Source organism: Sceloporus undulatus, chromosome 7 (assembly GCF_019175285.1).
Source record: "Sceloporus undulatus isolate JIND9_A2432 ecotype Alabama chromosome 7, SceUnd_v1.1, whole genome shotgun sequence".
In the NCBI taxonomy this organism is placed as follows: Eukaryota; Metazoa; Chordata; class Lepidosauria; order Squamata; family Phrynosomatidae; genus Sceloporus; species Sceloporus undulatus.
The window spans coordinates 19,404,084-19,420,773 of NC_056528.1; the positions used below are offsets into that span (position 1 = coordinate 19,404,084).

Genomic DNA, 16,690 nt, shown 5'->3' on the forward strand with positions numbered 1-16,690 from the left:
CAGTATTGATTTACAGTTGGCCCTCTACATTTGCATTTTTGATTTTTGAGGATTTGATTATTTGCAGTTTTGGTTAATCTATTCTGTCTAGGAATCGCTAGGTGTGCAACTCTTACCAGAAACTGACCATAGTGTTGTGCTGGAGAACCTAGATGTTCCTAAAGAAAACACTTCTCTAGGCATTTGCAGGTCTTCCAGCATGATTCTGTGAACACTGTCTGGCAGACGTTGACCACAGAGTTGCACTGGAGGACCTGGAAGTTACTAGAGAGCTGTTTTCTCAGGTAAAAAGAACAGTGTTTTTTTATTTGCGGTTTTTCCACATTCACGGGGGTCCTTCACCCCTAGCTCCAGCAAATGTGGAGGGACCACTGTATATCTTGCCTTTTCCTTCTTTTGGGACTCAAAGGTAACTTACAACAGAACTCAACTAACCAACAAAAAACACTGGCAGGCATAATAGCAAACAAAATAGCAAAACAGACTCACTTTTAAGAAATTCAAGAGCATCTCCCGGAACTCGTCCATGGAGGTCCCCCTTGTTGGCTTGTTGAAGAGAACCACGTCTCTTCTGGGTGCGGACTCAGGGTTGCCATCAGCTTTCAAGGCTTCTTCGATGCCACATTTGATGATCACTCCCTTCTCCTTCCAGAGCCCACTGTACACCTGCAGGGAGCAAGAGGAAGGAGGCTGGTTATGGGTTGACATAGCCAAAATCAGCTAACATTTACCTAAAATTACAGTTGGCCCTCTGTACCCAAGGATTTTTCATCCATGGATTCAATTACCGATGGTTTGAAAGTATTCAAAAATAGTATAAGTTCCAAAAAGTAAAACTTGTTTTTTAAGGGACAGCATTTCACTATGCCACTGTACTTAATGGGACTTGAGCATCCACAGATTTTGGTATCCACAGGAGGTCCTGGAACCAAACCCCAGTGGATACCAAGGGCCCACTGTACTTGCCATGTGGATATTTGTCTTTTCAGTGTCCAGGTCTCTCTTCCACAAACCTTTTGGACCAGGATGGAGAACCTCAAGCCTTGGATCTGAATCCAGCCTTTCTACATCTTCTCCAGACAGCCACATCCCCTTCCCTATGGCACCATCTTCTCATGTTTTCCCAAACCTGATGGTGTTTTCCCTCATTTTGAAAGCTTGACAACGTGCCTCTTCTTTGGCTGCATCCATGCTGCCGAAATAATCCAGATTGACACCACTTTGACTCCATGCTAGGGTATTCTGGGAAGTGCAGTTTGTTGTGGCTAAAGAGAAAGCTAAATGTCTTGAGAGTGTCGTTTTGAGAGATATTTGGTGCCACACCAAACCCAGGATTCCTTTGCACTGAGCCATGGCAGTTAAAGCTGCGTCAAACCGCATTATTTATGCAGTGTAGATGCAGCCTGGAATAAAATGTTACCGATGACAACTTCAGTCTGGATATCCTAGTTTGCCAGGTCTGGGAATCTTGAGGATCCCAGAAAGTTGTTGAATTGCAACTCCCATAATCCTCAATGTCCATGCTGGGAGTTGCAATCCAACAACACCCAGAAGGCTACGTGCTACTGACCCATGCTGTCTGCCTACCTGTTGGGTGGGAGAGGATGAGAGGCATTGCTGGAACACCAAGGTGTGATCCTCACAAAGGTCTTTGCAAATGGATCCGGAAATTATTCCTTTATTATATTGATCGCACTGGGAGGAAAAGACAGAAAGAGAAAGAAATCTAAGATGCTCTTAGTAGTTCTTCTTTTAAGATCCGTCAGCCTTGGGATTTATTAAATTATCCTACTCTCATCCTGAACCAAGATTCCTATAATCTTTTGCATTTATTTAAAAGTAACAACAACTGGGAAATGTTAAGATTGCCAGCTCTTTAGCACTGTCTGTCATTTAATTAATTGCTTAATTAATACCTCGGTTCTAGAATGCTGAAAAGTCCAACTTGAGTCAATCCATTACGTTTAAACATAAATGTAATTAAGTTACCCCTTCCCTTTAGAAAAATTCCTAGTGAATGTATCAGTTAATTGACTTTAATGAGCCAGTTCCCACCAACGAGGAGTTTTCGGATGCATCTGCAAACCACAAACGAGAGGAAAACTCACAATGATCATCTGGCAAGCGTGTCCCCGGCAGAGCTCCGAATAGGACGAATAATGCATGTAGACCACCCAGCTGCCAATGAAAATGCCCAGCCAGACAAAGAAGAGGTATTTCACCTTGATGCCAGGAAGACGGCTCTGCAAAGCAGAAAAATTAATTAAGAGCTCAAGCAAACATGTCCGGAGGGGGAGAAAAATAAAGGTATCAGCACTTAACATTCTGGCTTCTTGGAGACAGAAGAGCAGCCAAGCACTACTCCATCATGCTTTGGCCCCAGAAGCTGTTGAGATGCACTTCATCCATCCCAATTGCCATTGCTTTGGCCTCTTCCATACCAGGTGTGATGCTAGACCGCAACTCTCATCAGCCCCAGTTGTTATGTGCCTTCAAGTCATTTCCGACTCATGGCGACCCTAAGGTGAACCTATCATGGGTTTTCCTTGGGAAGAGTCGTTCAGAGGAAGTTTGCCATGGCCATCCTCTGAGGCTGAGAGAGTGTGACTTGCCCAAGGTCACCCAGTGAGTTTCATGGCCAAGTGGGGAATTGAACCCTGGTCTCCAGAGTCATAGTCCAACATTCAAACCACTGTGCCATGAGTTGGCTCTATCATCCCCACCCAGCATAAGTAATAGTGAGGAATGTCAACAGTTGCACTTCCACAACATCTGGAGAGCTGCAAGATTCCCAACCCTGATTTAGGCCTATTCAAGTAACTTCCAAACTCCAACCCAAGATCACCCACCTTCTGTTCTCTGAAAATCCTGGTGATGAAGGGAGGGGTATTTCAATCCCTGCATGCCCAAACATAACAACCCAAGTTGCTGGATATTCCACTGAACCACATTCCCCTCTAAGGAACCATCCACACTGCAGAAATAATCCAGTTTGACACCGCTTTCACTGTCACGGCTCAACTCATGCGAATTGTAGGCTTTTGTTCATTAAGATACAAAGTCAATCTTCCAACATACATTCACCCATTCACATTTTTAGGCTGGGAATTGTAGTCTTGAGAGACATTTAGCCTTCTCTGTGCGACCACAAGGTTACATTTGCCATAATGCCATAGCAATGAGCCCTGGCAGTTAAAGCAGTGTCAAACTGGATTATTTCTGCAGTGCAGACACAGTCGAAGATTGCATTCAAGGACTGCTGTGAAAACACTGTGCTTTGGCAAGAAGAGAAAGCTGAGACGGAGACAGTTTTGCTTAAAGGGAGAGAACACTGGAAGAGGATATGAAGAAAGATGGCCAACAGAGTGCTTTGGAGGACAAGCGACTGACATCTGCGTGTCTGCTCCGGATTCCGATTCTGCTCACTAGAGGATCAGATGGGCTCAGTTATGCAATGGGAAATCAGCCAATGTCACCAAGGACTGACCTGAAATAGCCACAGAATTGACTTTTGTCTTTGCACATATGGAGCAGAGGTGGGTAAAGTTCAGCCTGTGTACCACATATGGCCCCCAGGGCTTTGGTGTGTGTGTGTGTCCCCCTGGGATCATAGGGCTATTTTTGTAGCCCCCAGTGGGCATGCGTGCATGCATATATATATATGTATATATATGGAAGTTTGCCCCACTTATGCCCAAGAAACATGACCTCTGTTTGGGGCCCAAATTACCACCATATTTTAACTCCAAAACATTAGCAGGTAAACCAACGTGGTATTGTGTTTTAAGTGTTAGACTGTGACTCCAGAGACCTGAGTTCGAATTCCTGCTCAGCCACAAAAACCCACTGGGTGACCTTGGACAAGTCACATTCTCTCAGCCTCAGGGAAAGGCAATGGCAAACCTCCTCTGAACCAATCTTGCCAAGAAGACCCCATGATAGCTTCGCCATTGGGTCGTTGTGAGTCAGAAATAACTTGAAGGCACACAACAAATAAAATATCATATTCTCATATATGTATGCATCTCCCCCAAGAGAACAGCTGGCTTTTTTATTCCCAAGAGGAGATTTAGCCCTCCTATATGCAAGGCTATACTTGGAATGTCAGGATTATGTAATGGTCATTTTGGGTCTATCAGGACTTACTTGATGGAAATTATAAACCTGGTTTTCAAACCCCAGGAAACAAATGCAATTCCTCAAAATCGAATTGATTAAACCGCATTAGAATAATAACCTGATTTGAATTTGCTTTACAGGTTGAATGGATGCCTCACCTTGTGGCATTCCCCTTACAGCTTGCAAAATGACAACATGGTCCAATAAAAGGGTAATATATTCAATAATAATAATAATAATAATAATAGGGTTTAAAACTAAAACAGCTTCATCTCAGATTCCTGGCCACAACTACAAAATCCTCCGTCCTCCAAAAAATATGGAGAAATATAAAGCTGATGGTATTAGTTCCTGAGCAAATGACAGAAAAGCTTTCTGAGTTGAGAGCTAAGAGCATCCTAGAGCCAATGTGGTGCAGCAGTTTGAGTGTTGGACTTGGATTATGGAGTTCAGGGTTCGAATCCTGGCTTGACCATGTAAACCCACTGAATCACAGAGTTGGAAGAGACCACAAAGACTATCCGGTCTGACCCTTTGGGCAAGTCACACACTCTCAGCCTCAGAGGAAAGCAATGGCAAACCCACTCTGAACAAAGCGTACCAGGAAACCCTTGTGATAGGTTTGCCTTAGGGTCGCCATAAGTCAGAAACGACTTGAAGGTACACAACAACAACAACACAGCACCCTTGCCTACCTTTGCATGGAACGGGAAGGCCAGGGCAATGATTTTTACCATTTTACTATTAGGAAATGGAAAAGAAGGCTTCCATTAAAACTGGTAGTCCTCTGCAAAATGGTGGAGCTTATCTTGCACTCCAAATACATCTCATAGATGGATCATAAAACCCAATCTGGCCTATTTTAAAAAACAACAACAGTAAGAGTGATTTTCAAAGGCTAACACTATATTCAATAAGTTTAAAAGAGAGTTGCCTCAGAAACCTACAGATCCAAGGATTGTGTAAGAGAATTGTGGCAGTTAAAGTGGTGTCAAACTGCATTATTTCTGCAGTGTAGATGCACCCTCAGTCCTCAGATTTCCAGCATTGCAGGTAATATTAAATTTCAGTGGGACATTTGGAAAAACAGCTGAAGCATCTGAAGAAAAAGGGAAGGCAAAGTTACCAGGGAAATGCACAGGCAGCGAATTTATGTGAACGGTTTTCAAGGTCTCACTCTCTGCCAGGCTAGAAATTTGGCAACCGAAAGAAAATGTCATTTACGAAAGCAGAATTCTAGTTCAGAGGGCAACGCTCTCATTTGGCTCCCCTGCTGCAGATGAATGTTTTGCGTGCTCCAAAGAAAGTTGCCAAGCTAAATAAAGGACAGAGCTCCTATACGTTTAAGGTTGTTGCCGTGTGCCTTTAAGTCAGTTCCAGCTTGTGCAAACCTATCATGGGGTTTCCTTGGCAAGTTTCTTCAGATGCCATTGCCATCCTATGAGGCTGAGAGAGTGTGACCCTCCCAAGGGGTTTACATGTCCGAGCCAGTATTCGAACCTTGGTCTCCAGAGTCACAGTCCAATGATCAAACCAATGTTGGCTCTAGCTGTGTAGAAAAGAGGATTTCAGCAGTTCGGAATCACTAAAAATGAGCATTTACTTTAATATGATATACTTTCCCCCTCCCTACATTAATTGGGTACAATTTATATCACAACCATACAGCATGGTGCAGTGGTCTGAGCGTTGGACTCGGACTTTGGAGACCTGGGTTCGAATCCCGGCTGGGCCATAAAACCAACTGGGTGACCTTAAGCAACTCTCACTCTCTCAGCCTCAGAGGAAGGCAAGGGCAAACCCCCTCTGAACAAACCTTGCCAAGAAAACTCCTTGATAAGGTTTGCCTCATCCTCATCAATATCATCAATTCTCCCCGCTTATTCCATAGGTCAGAAATGTCTTGAAGGCACACCACAGATTCCCATTCCTAGGGGGTCTGGAGTGTGGGGGTCTGAATTGCCCAGCTGGGACTAACCCTGCATTTAGCCCTCCACTCCCATCATCATTGCCATCAATATCATCAATCCCCCCACCTCTTAATCCATAAATCTTAAAGGACTTGAAGGCACACCACAACCAACACCTGATCCCCATTTCTAGGGGCCTGGATTGTGGTGGTCTGAACTTCCCAGCTGGGACTAACCCTTGCATTTAGGTCTCCACTCTCATCATCAGCCCCATCATTGCCATCAATGTCATCAATCCCCCCACCTCTTAAACCATACTGAAGTGACTTGAAGGCACACCACAACACAAACCTGATTCCCATTCCTAGAGGGTCTGGACTGTGGGGGTCTGAATTGCCCTGCTGAGGCTGACTCTAACATTTAGGCCTCCGTTACCACCATCTCCATCATCCCCATCCTCATCCATATCATCAACCCCCCTCCCTTTACAGAAATGTCTCAAAGGCACACAACAAAAACCTGACTCCCATTCCTGCAAAAGGGGGGGGGATCTGAATTAGCTGGGACTAAACCTAGCATTTAGGTCTCCATCTCCATCATCATCATCAATTTCAATATCATCAATCCCACTCTTTATGGAAATGACTCAAATGCACTCACAAAAACCTGATTCCCATTCCTGGAAAAGGAAGGGGGATCTGAATTAGCTGGGAATAACCCTTGCATTTAGGCCTCCTCCAGCATCAGCATCATCACCACCACCACCAATAATATGATCAATACCTTCCTCCTTCTTACCTGCAGGCCCTTGGAAAAGGGACAGAAAAGGACCAAGCGTCTCAGTCTCCTCATGCTGCGCTGGGCTCCCCCCTCAACCATGGGATGGAAGGGGGGAGCGTGGGAAAGGAGGAAGAGGAGGGAGATTTGGGGAGATCTTGGCTGTCTTTCCACACACACACACACAACAAATCTGCTTCTGCTCTTCTTCTTTGCCTGCAGCAGAGAAGGAAGGAGAAGGGGGGCGTCTCCTTGCAGGCAGATGGAGGGAGATCTCTTTGTTCCAGGTCCCCCCCCCCCTTCCAAAAAATAAAATAAAGAGGAAAAACCTCTTTGTGTTCTGCAGCAAAAAAAAGAGGAGGGGAGGGAAGCAAGGATGCAGCTTTAGCTCAGTTGCTGCTGATGCTGCCAAGGCTGGATCAATGGCTCAGGGAAGGAAGAGAAGATGGAGAGGAAGAGGAGGAGGAAAAAGGGATGGAGAGGGGAGAGCAGCATCAGAATCAGCAGCATCAGCCTCCTCCTGAGCTGGTCCAGGCTGCAGGAAAGGCCCCCTCCATCCAAGAAGGATGCAGCTCAGGATGCTGCTGCCTCATGGTCCAGAGAGCCCCCCTCGCCTGGCTGGAAAGCAGCCTCTCCAGCGGTTGCAAGCCTTAAAGGAGACGCCTCCCCCCCCCTTTTCTGCCCTCCGATAGAGAGAGAGAGAGACTCTATGCATGCCTCCTCCTCCCAAATCCACAAAACAGGGATGCTTTTATTGGCCAACCAAAATGCACAAAATACATGGTGCAAGCTTTCAAAGCATCACTGGCTTCTTCATTAGGCAAAGGAGCTGATGAGATGATAGATAGATAGATAGATAGATAGATGATAGATAGATAGATAGATGGGAAGGATAGCCTTGGTTTAGTACAATAATAACCCAAATCCACAAAACAGGGATGTTTTTATTGGCCAACTAAAATGCACAAAATACATGGTACAAGCCTTTGAAGCGCCACTGGCTTCTTCATTAGACAAAGGAGCTGATGAGATGATAGATAGATAGATGATAGATAGATAGATAGATGGGAAGGATAGCCTTGGTTTAGTACAATAATAACCCAAATCCACAAAACAGGGATGTTTTTATTGGCCAACTAAAATGCACAAAATACATGGTGCAAGCCTTTGAAGCGCCACTGGCTTCTTCATTAGGCAAAGGAGCAGATAGATAGATAGATAGATAGACAGACAGACAGACAGACAGACAGACATGAATGACAGCCTCAATTTAGTACAATAACATCCCAAATCCACAAAACGGATGCTTTTATTGAACTGACAAAAATGCACAAAGTACATGTTGCAAGCTTTCAAAGCTCTACTGGTTTCTTCATTAGGCAAAGAAGCCATGCTAGGTTTCCTGTATGTGTATGTATAGATGTGTGTGTACGCATACATACACACATATGTGCGCATACAGATTTGGTTCTTTCCTACCTATGTTTGATCATGTCTGCCCTTCTGTCCCATCCGAAACAGAGCTGTTCCCCATCCGGCTCTGCCTTTGTTCCCATGGCTCTGTCCATTGTTCCAGAAAGAGGCCAGTGCCAAGCTTCCCACATGCCCCTCTTAACCGTGGGAAAGTTGTGCTGTGTGTCGCTTGGTTGCAGGGAACAAAAAAGATGCCATTTGACTGGCAAGTGGCCTTCCAAAGTCTGCAGAGGAGGAGGCCCAATGGCTGAGACTGGGAGAAGGCATCCATTTTGGCCAAACAATAATCTTCCAGGAGGTGGTTGAAAGAATCCCAAGTCATTTTGTCACATATTGTGCGCCTCCAAGTCATTTTGGACTTATAGGAATTCATGTCTTTGGAGAACAGGGTTCAAATCCTGGCTCAGCCATGGAAACCCACTGGGGTGGCACTGGGCAAGGCACACTCTCTCAGTCATGTATTGTGCGCCTGCAAGTGATTTTTGACTTACAGGAACCCTAAGGTGAGCCTATCGTTGAGTTCTCTTGGCAAGACTGGTTCAGAGGAGGTTTGCCATGGCCTGAGGCTGAGAGCGTGTGACTTGCCAAAGGTCACCCAGTGGGTATTGTGGCCAAGCTGGGAATTGAACCCTGTTCCCCAGAATCCTAGTCCATCACTTAAATCATGACACAACACTGGCTCTCAAACTTTTGTTGTGTGCCTTCGAGTCGTTTCTGAGTCGACTTATAGTAACCCTAAGGGTTTTCTTGGCAAGGTCAGTTCAGCAAGAGGAGGTTTGTCATTTCCTTTCCCTTGAGGCTGTGAGAGTGTGACTTGCCCAAGGTCACCCCCGGCCCCGGGTTTCCTCTGAACAAACCTTGCCAAGAAAAACCCATGAGAGGTTTGCCTTACGACGGCCATAAGTGAGAGAGGACTTGAGGCCACACAGTGACAACAAGATGATGATGATTTATATCCCATCTTCCTCCCAATACAGGGACTCAAGGCAGCTTACAAATCTAAAGCAACCCAAGTTAAAACAATATAAAACATGCAACATACGAGTTTAACAAATAATTCAACAATTCAAATAATTAAAAACATTATATTATTAAAAGTTTAAATTCTATAAAACAAAACAAAACAGATATATACACACAAACACTGAGTCCCAAAGGTCCATAGTTCTGGAAATGGCCTGTGGTTGAAATGCCTAATTTAAGGCACTAGATGGCACTTCAGCACAAAGAGAAGTCTTGCTTGGCTAGGCTTATTGAATCAATGGGGTTTGCCTATGGCAGTGGTTCCCAACCTGTGGGTCGGGACCCTTTTGGGGGGCGAATGACCCTTTCACAGGGTCGTCTAAGACCATCGGAAAACACATATTTGCATGTACCAATGAAAATAATTGTATGGTTGGGGGTCGCCACAGCATGAGGAACTGTATTAAAGGGTCGCGGCATTAAAAAGGTTGGGAACCACTGGCCTATGGGTTTATGCACCATTCTGCAAATGATCCCAGGGTTTATACCTGAATTGGACTCAAAGAACAGGATTCAACCCACTGGCTAACATCACAAAATAGTTGTTTTGCTCTTTTTTTATTTCATGATCACTGAAATGAGATATTTTTCCTTTTTCCTCCTCTGTCAAAATGTAAAAAAGTAATTTACATATTTGAAAGAGGATTAATATAAAATTATCTATGATATTTGCAGGCTTCTAGCCAAAGGAGTTTTACCTTTTTAACGATTAGGATTATTTTCTTATATCACATGCAACCTAGTGTTATAACCATTCCATAGGAAGTAAGAAGGGAGAGTGGAGGAGAGAGCAGATAAGTTATATAGATATCCTTATTTCCATTTCACATTCCTATTTTCTTTTTCTCTGTATTTTATTACACACAACCAGTCTTCTTCAATTTTTTCCCTTGTTCTTCCTCTCATCAAGGCTGTTAATGTATCCACCTCTATAGCTTCATAAAGGTTTGAAAGCCAATCTTCTAACTTGGGTGATACAGGGTTTTTCCATGACTTGGCAAAGATGATCCTTGCTGTTGTTACCATGTACAGTATGATGTACTTATATCTCTTCTCTTTTCCAAAATTTAGATCTGGAATCATATTTAATAAGAGGAGGCAAGGGTCGAATGGGAGAGTACAATCTAAAATCTCGCACATTACTTGATGTATTCTTTTCCAGAATTTCTCTGTGTGTAGGAGATTTGCATCTTTTTTGTTACATTTCCAGCAAGCTGCGTCTTGATTTTTATATACTAAATTAATTTTATGCGGGGAAATGTACCATCGATGCAACATTTTTAGGAAGTTCTCTTTATAATTCTGACAGAGTGTAAATTTGTTGGAAATTGAACAAGTTTTTTCCCATTTTTCCAGTTCTATAACTTTCCCAAGGTCCTGCGACCATTTTATCATGTTGTGTTTTACCGTTTCATTTTCAAGATCTCTACTTTTTAACAATTTATAATATTTAGAGACATGTTTTGTTTTTTTGCTGAAAATAATTTCATCTAGTTCATTGTGCTTCATACTTATTCCCATGCTTTTTATGTCTACTTTGAATCTCTCTGTCATTTGTCTATACATAAACCAGTCCTTTACTATTTCTTCCTCTTGTAGTTGTTCCAATGATTTTAATTTGATATCCTTTCTTCCTTCTAGTACTGTATTGCGTTGTAAGTTATGTAATTGTTTTCGTGACCTGTTTGTGTTCTTTGCCAAAAAGCTTCATGGGGTGATACCCATGATGGTAGCTTGTTATAGAAGATATCCCTAATTTTGAGCCATGAGTTTAACAATGCGTTTCTCACAAAATGGTGGGAAAAGTCCGTGTTCTCTTTCTGTTTTCCGTACCAAAGGAAGGCATGGAATCCATATCTCAATTTGACACTTTCCAGACATAGCAATCTTTTGTTCTCTAATTTAACCCACTCTTCTATCCATAATAAACAGGATGCAAAGAAATATAGTCTTAAATTCGGTAGGGCACAACCTCCTCTTTTGGGGTCGTCTGTTAATGTTTTCCAGCTTATTCTTGCTTTCTTGCCGGACCATAGAAACTTGGAGAGTTCTCTCTGCCATATTTCCAAGAAGCGCAAGTGTGAAATAACCGGCAGATTTTGAAAAAGAAACATAAATCTTGGTAGAATATTCATTTTGATAACAGCTACTTTACCCAAAAAGGAAAGTTGTAATTTGGTCCATTTCACTAGATCTTTCTGTATTTCTTTCCAAGTTCTTAAATAGTTATTGTGGAAAAGGTCTATGTTCCTTTTGGTTAGATTTATTCCCAAATATTTAACTTCTTTTTGAATTTTATATCCTGATAGCTCGGTGAGTTCTTTATCCTCTTTCTGTGTTGTGTTTTTAGTCAGCATTACTGTCTTATCTTGGTTTACTTTAAAGCCTGAGACTCTTCCGTATTCGATCAAGGTCTCTTCTATGCGTTTTATAGATGTCTTAGGGTCTTCTAGATAAAGGACAATGTCATCTGCAAAGGCTCTCAACTTGAATTGATGTTTTTTGATTTGAACACCTTTTATTAGCTGATCACTTCTTATTTTGGTGTTCAGAATTTCTAGAGTCATTATAAACAGTAAGGTGAAAGAGGGCACCCCTGTCTTGTTCCCTTTTCAATGTTGATATTAGTGGTTCTTTCTTCGTTAACAATTATTTGAGCTTTTTGGTCTCCGTATATGTTCTTGATCCAACTCAAAAAATTTTCTCCTGTGTTCATTCTCTTAATGGTTTCTAACAAGAAGTGCCAATTTACTCGGTCAAATGCCTTTTCCGCGTCCAAGAGAACTATAGCCATTTTTTTTTCATTGTGGTGTTCAAAATATTCAATAATATCAATCGTTGTTCTGATGTTGTCCTTTAAAAGCCTTCTAGGAAGGAAGCCACTCTGATCTTCATGTATTATTCTACCTAGGATCTTTTTTAATCTTTCTGCTATGATAGAAGAAAATATTTTATAATCGACATTAAGCAGGGAGATCGGTCTGTAATTCTTGACATCTTTATTATCTTTATTTTCTTTTGGAATCAAGGATATATAGGCAAATTTCCATGAATCGGGAATCCCGTAAGTATTGATTTCGTTCAGAGTCTCTTTCAGAGGGTCTATCAGGATCTCTTGCATTTGTTTATAATATTCGGCGGTAAAGCCGTCTGGACCAGGTGTTTTGCTGAGTTTCAATCTCTGTATTGCTGTTCTAATCTCTTCATTAGTAAAGGGTTGATTCAATTTCGTCTTTTCTTCCTCCTCCAATTTTAGGATTTCCTGTTTATCTAGATAGTTACATATTTCTTTTTTTTTCCTGTTCCGTTTTTAAGTTTTCTTTATATAGGGTTCCAAAAAATTCCTTAAAAGCATTGCTACTGCTTGTAGGCAATTAGGAAGCATGCTGACACAAAGCTTACATTATGATATGGGAAATACACAGAAAGCTTCAAAGGAAGGTTGGAAATTCTATCTCGGAAGTAATTAGGAATATTCAGTTAAAATAACGCACAAGGCAATTTATGTCCATTCGCTACTTTGGCACAGTAGCGATATGGGTTGTTTTTTTGTAAAAGTGTATGTCAATGTGGATGTATGTCATTATGTTTTCATGTGAATTTACAAGTGTTGTTCTTTGTAAAAGTGTATATTAAGATGGATGTATATCATATGTTTTCATGTCAACTTATATTTTAATAATAAAATTTTAAAAAAAAGTAATTTATTAATCAGTTAGTTTTGTTCTTATTAAGTAACACATTTCCACTAACAATCATAGTTATTTTATCTCTATTCCCCTTGCTGCTATTTCTCCATTTTTCTTTCATATACAGCAAAACATTTCCCCAGTAATCCAGTGATTCTTGATTCGAACCTGTTTTCAATTTCATGGTTAACATACGGCAACTAGTTCCAACAAAATTAGCTCCAGCCTGTGTATAAGGTGTATATTGAAACATAAATGAATTTCACATTTAGAGTTGGGTGGTGCTGGTGCTGGTGGTGTGCCTTCAAGTCATTTCCAACTTATTGTGACCCTAAGGTGAACCTATCACTGTTTTTTCTTGGCATGTTGTTACGAAGGGCGTTTGCCATTGCCATCCTCTGAGGCTGAGAGATTGTGACTTTCCCATGGTCATTCCAGTGGTTTTCCATGGATTTCCAGTGTTTCCAGTGCCTGGATGAGAGATAGCACTGAACCTCATGGAGGAAACACAGAGAAATGTGGCTCTCCAAACTGTTGGACTCGCTCATCCAATAGCTCCTCAAATACAGCCAGGGATTCAGCAGTTGAATTCCTTAATTGAGTTAATTACGCAGTGACTAAAATATGAAAATTAGCAATTTTGTTGGCTTTTCAGGGTGACACGTCCAAGGAGTTGCAGTGATGGCATAAAACAAAGTGTATGTTACCCCTAGGGACTGCTAAAGAGTATAATTTAGTGAGATGATCTAATTTTGCAAAGGATGTTGACGAACTGAAGCGTGTCCAAAGGATGGTGACCAAAATGGTGAAGCATCTGGAAACCATGACTTATGAGGATAGACTTAAGGAGCTGGGGATGTTTAGCCTGGAGAAGAGACGGTTAAGAGGTGATATGGTGGCCCTGTTTAAGTATTTGGAGGGGTTAGGGTTAGGGATGGAGCAAGCTTGTTTTCTGCTGCTCCAGAGAATAGGACCACGAGCAATGGATTCAAACTGGAGGACAAGAGATTCCATCTCAACATTAGGAAGAACATCGGAGTGTGGTTGAGTCTCCTTCTTTGGAGGTCTTTAAACAGAGGCTGGATGGCCATCTGTCGGGAGTGTTTTGTGAGTTTTTGCATAGCAGGGGTTGGACTGGATGGCCTTTGGGGTCTCTTCCAAATCTATGATTCTGTGATTCACATTCTCTCATATAATGCAGTGAATATACCTGGCACTCTACAGAGCAACCTATGGAAAATGGACACCTATCCTCCTTTATCCCGTACAGAAAGCGTGATTGAACATGATTACCCAAAAGGCTTTCTCACTACATCACGCTGATCCCATGAACATCCCATCAATGAAGTGGAACTGTATTACCGGGATCTCCTGATAATACAAAACTAAGGGAAATGAGGATCAACATGATTTAGTGAGAAAGCCTTGCACACGATCAAGTTCAATTGTGCTTTCTGGACGGGACAATGTCCCAATAAGCACAATATTGTGTGAAAGTCCTTCCTGCAATCGCGTAATAAGCATGGGATAAGGACAGGGACAGGACAACGACATTCCGTCTCGTCTCCCGTGTGATAATGTTCCTGTGTGATAATGTGATAATATGATTTCACTGCAATCCTCCTCCGTTGACAGATGCAAGGGGAAAGGAAATTTAACTCACGGGGGTCCTCTTAACTCTGACTGTGGCTTGGTAGCAACTCTCTGGAGGAGAGCAATTACAACTAATTGAATTTTCTCTCCTGCCATAATTTGAGCTCCATAATTTATGAATGAGGCAGACAACCAGTGTGGTGTAGTAGTTTGAGTGTTGGACTACCACCCCCAGAGACCATAGTTTGAATCCCCTCTCAGCCATGGAAACCCACTAGGTGACCTTGCCCAAGTCACATTCCCTCAGGCTATATCTGTACTGCATGAATAATCCAGTTTGACACCACTTTAACTGCTACTGCTTTAACTGTGAGGGGGGAATATTCTCAAGCCACGGATAGCTGAATCGGTGGATGCAAAATCCACGGATACAGAGGGCCAACTGTGCTAGCAGCTTGTTGCTTGCAAACTGAGTAAGGAAGATTTTCCTCTTGCCGCCTGACCTGGATTCATGCCATTGCTCCACAGCTTCACTCGGGGAACCAGACCTAAACAGACAACTATTCTTGCATAAGCAGGAAGAAAGAGAAAAAAATCATGGCCTGACTTCAGGAGACAAAAGAGGCCTCTGTCTGCCCTTTTCCTACATGCCTCACCGGTCTGATAGAAATTTGCCTTCCCTTGCCTCCTGTATTGTGTTGGTAATACAATCTTGACTCATGGCAACATCTCCAAGACTATGTGACCATGTTCTAGAAGAGAATATTCCTGACATTTCGCCAGCATCTGTGGCTGGCATCTTCAGAGAATGCTGACATGGAAGATAGTGGGATGGGGAGATATATAGATAGATATATATATATACACACACACACACACACACACACACACACACACACTGTGTGACCCTAGGTAGAGAGGGTCTGTGTGACCTAGGGTCACACAGTGTGTATATATATACATATATATCCCACTTTCTTCCATGCCAGCATTCTTTGAAGATGCCAGCCACAGATGCAGGCAAAACATCAGGAATAAACACTTCTAGAACATGGCCACATGGCCCTAAAAACCCACAAAACAACTATGGATGCCGGTCATGAAAGCCTTTAACTTCACATCTCCAAGACTCCCTGTCTTCCACTACTTTTCTTAGCTCTTGCAGATGCAAACCTGTGACCTCCCTCCTTAATAACGGAGTCCATTTATCTGGTGTATGCTCTTTCTCCTTCCATCCATCTTTCATAGCATTATTGTCTTTTATGAATTGTGCCTTCTCATGATGTGGCCAAAGTACAACAGCCTCATCTTGGTTTACTGGGAGATTTCTGCCTTGATCTCTTCTAGGACCCATTTATTTGTTCATTCGGCTGTCCATGGGATCCTCAGCACTCTTCTCCAGCACCACATCTCCAATGAATTGATTTTCTTTTTATTAATTTTCCCAGTTGTCCAGCTCTTGCATCCAGACATGGTGATGGGGAATACAATGGCTTACGTGCTTCTAACTTTAGTGCTCAGTTGCATATCTTTATTCTTTAGGATCTTGTCCAGTTCTTTCATAGCTGGCCTTCCCAGTTCTAATCTTCTTCTGATTTCTTAACCACAGTCTCTATCCTGAACAATGTTTGTTCCAAGGTACAGGGGCTCTTTTACTATTTCTGTTTCCTCATTGCCTAGGTTGAACTGATGAATATCTTCCGTGGTCATAATTTTTGTTTTCTCTATGCTCAGCAGTAAACCTGCCTAGTTTCGTTTTGGCAAGTCTTAGCCCTGCTAAGCTCTATGGTGTGGCAAAAAGTCCCAATGCGGTTTCTTCCAGAAACAGAAGGAGAAGGAACAGGGCCTGCCATTGCAGGGGTGTTAAGGGAACACATACCCAAATGAGCTTCTTTCACACCAGCTACATACAGGGTATTGTCTCCATCTCTGTGTTCAGGTTTCATTCGGCTCCAGGCCCAGTTTTTGCATTGGAAGTGAGGTTAGGTCACAGGGCTCCAGAGCATGCATAGAGTGAATTTCCCTCATTGCTGAGTGACTACAATGATAGAGAAAATGTAGCCCCATAAGACCATACCCTTCAACTGTCCCAATTTGGCAAGGAGA

General features: G+C 42.5%; 1 protein-coding gene across 1 annotated transcript in view; it reads right to left on the minus strand.

Annotated features, from left to right (window-relative positions):
* The window catches only part of DIPK1B (divergent protein kinase domain 1B), an 8,420-nt gene extending 1,276 nt beyond the window's left edge, over positions 1 to 7,144 (minus strand). The window contains exons 1-4 of the mRNA XM_042478279.1: positions 6,828 to 7,144; positions 2,109 to 2,243; positions 1,588 to 1,695; positions 490 to 666 (exon numbers count right to left, since the gene is read on the minus strand). Coding sequence (XP_042334213.1) covers positions 490 to 666; positions 1,588 to 1,695; positions 2,109 to 2,243; positions 6,828 to 6,908 — 501 coding nt within the window. The 5' untranslated portion in view covers positions 6,909 to 7,144. The remainder of the gene's footprint in view (positions 1 to 489; positions 667 to 1,587; positions 1,696 to 2,108; positions 2,244 to 6,827) is intronic.
* Positions 7,145 to 16,690: the final 9,546 nt, after the last annotated feature.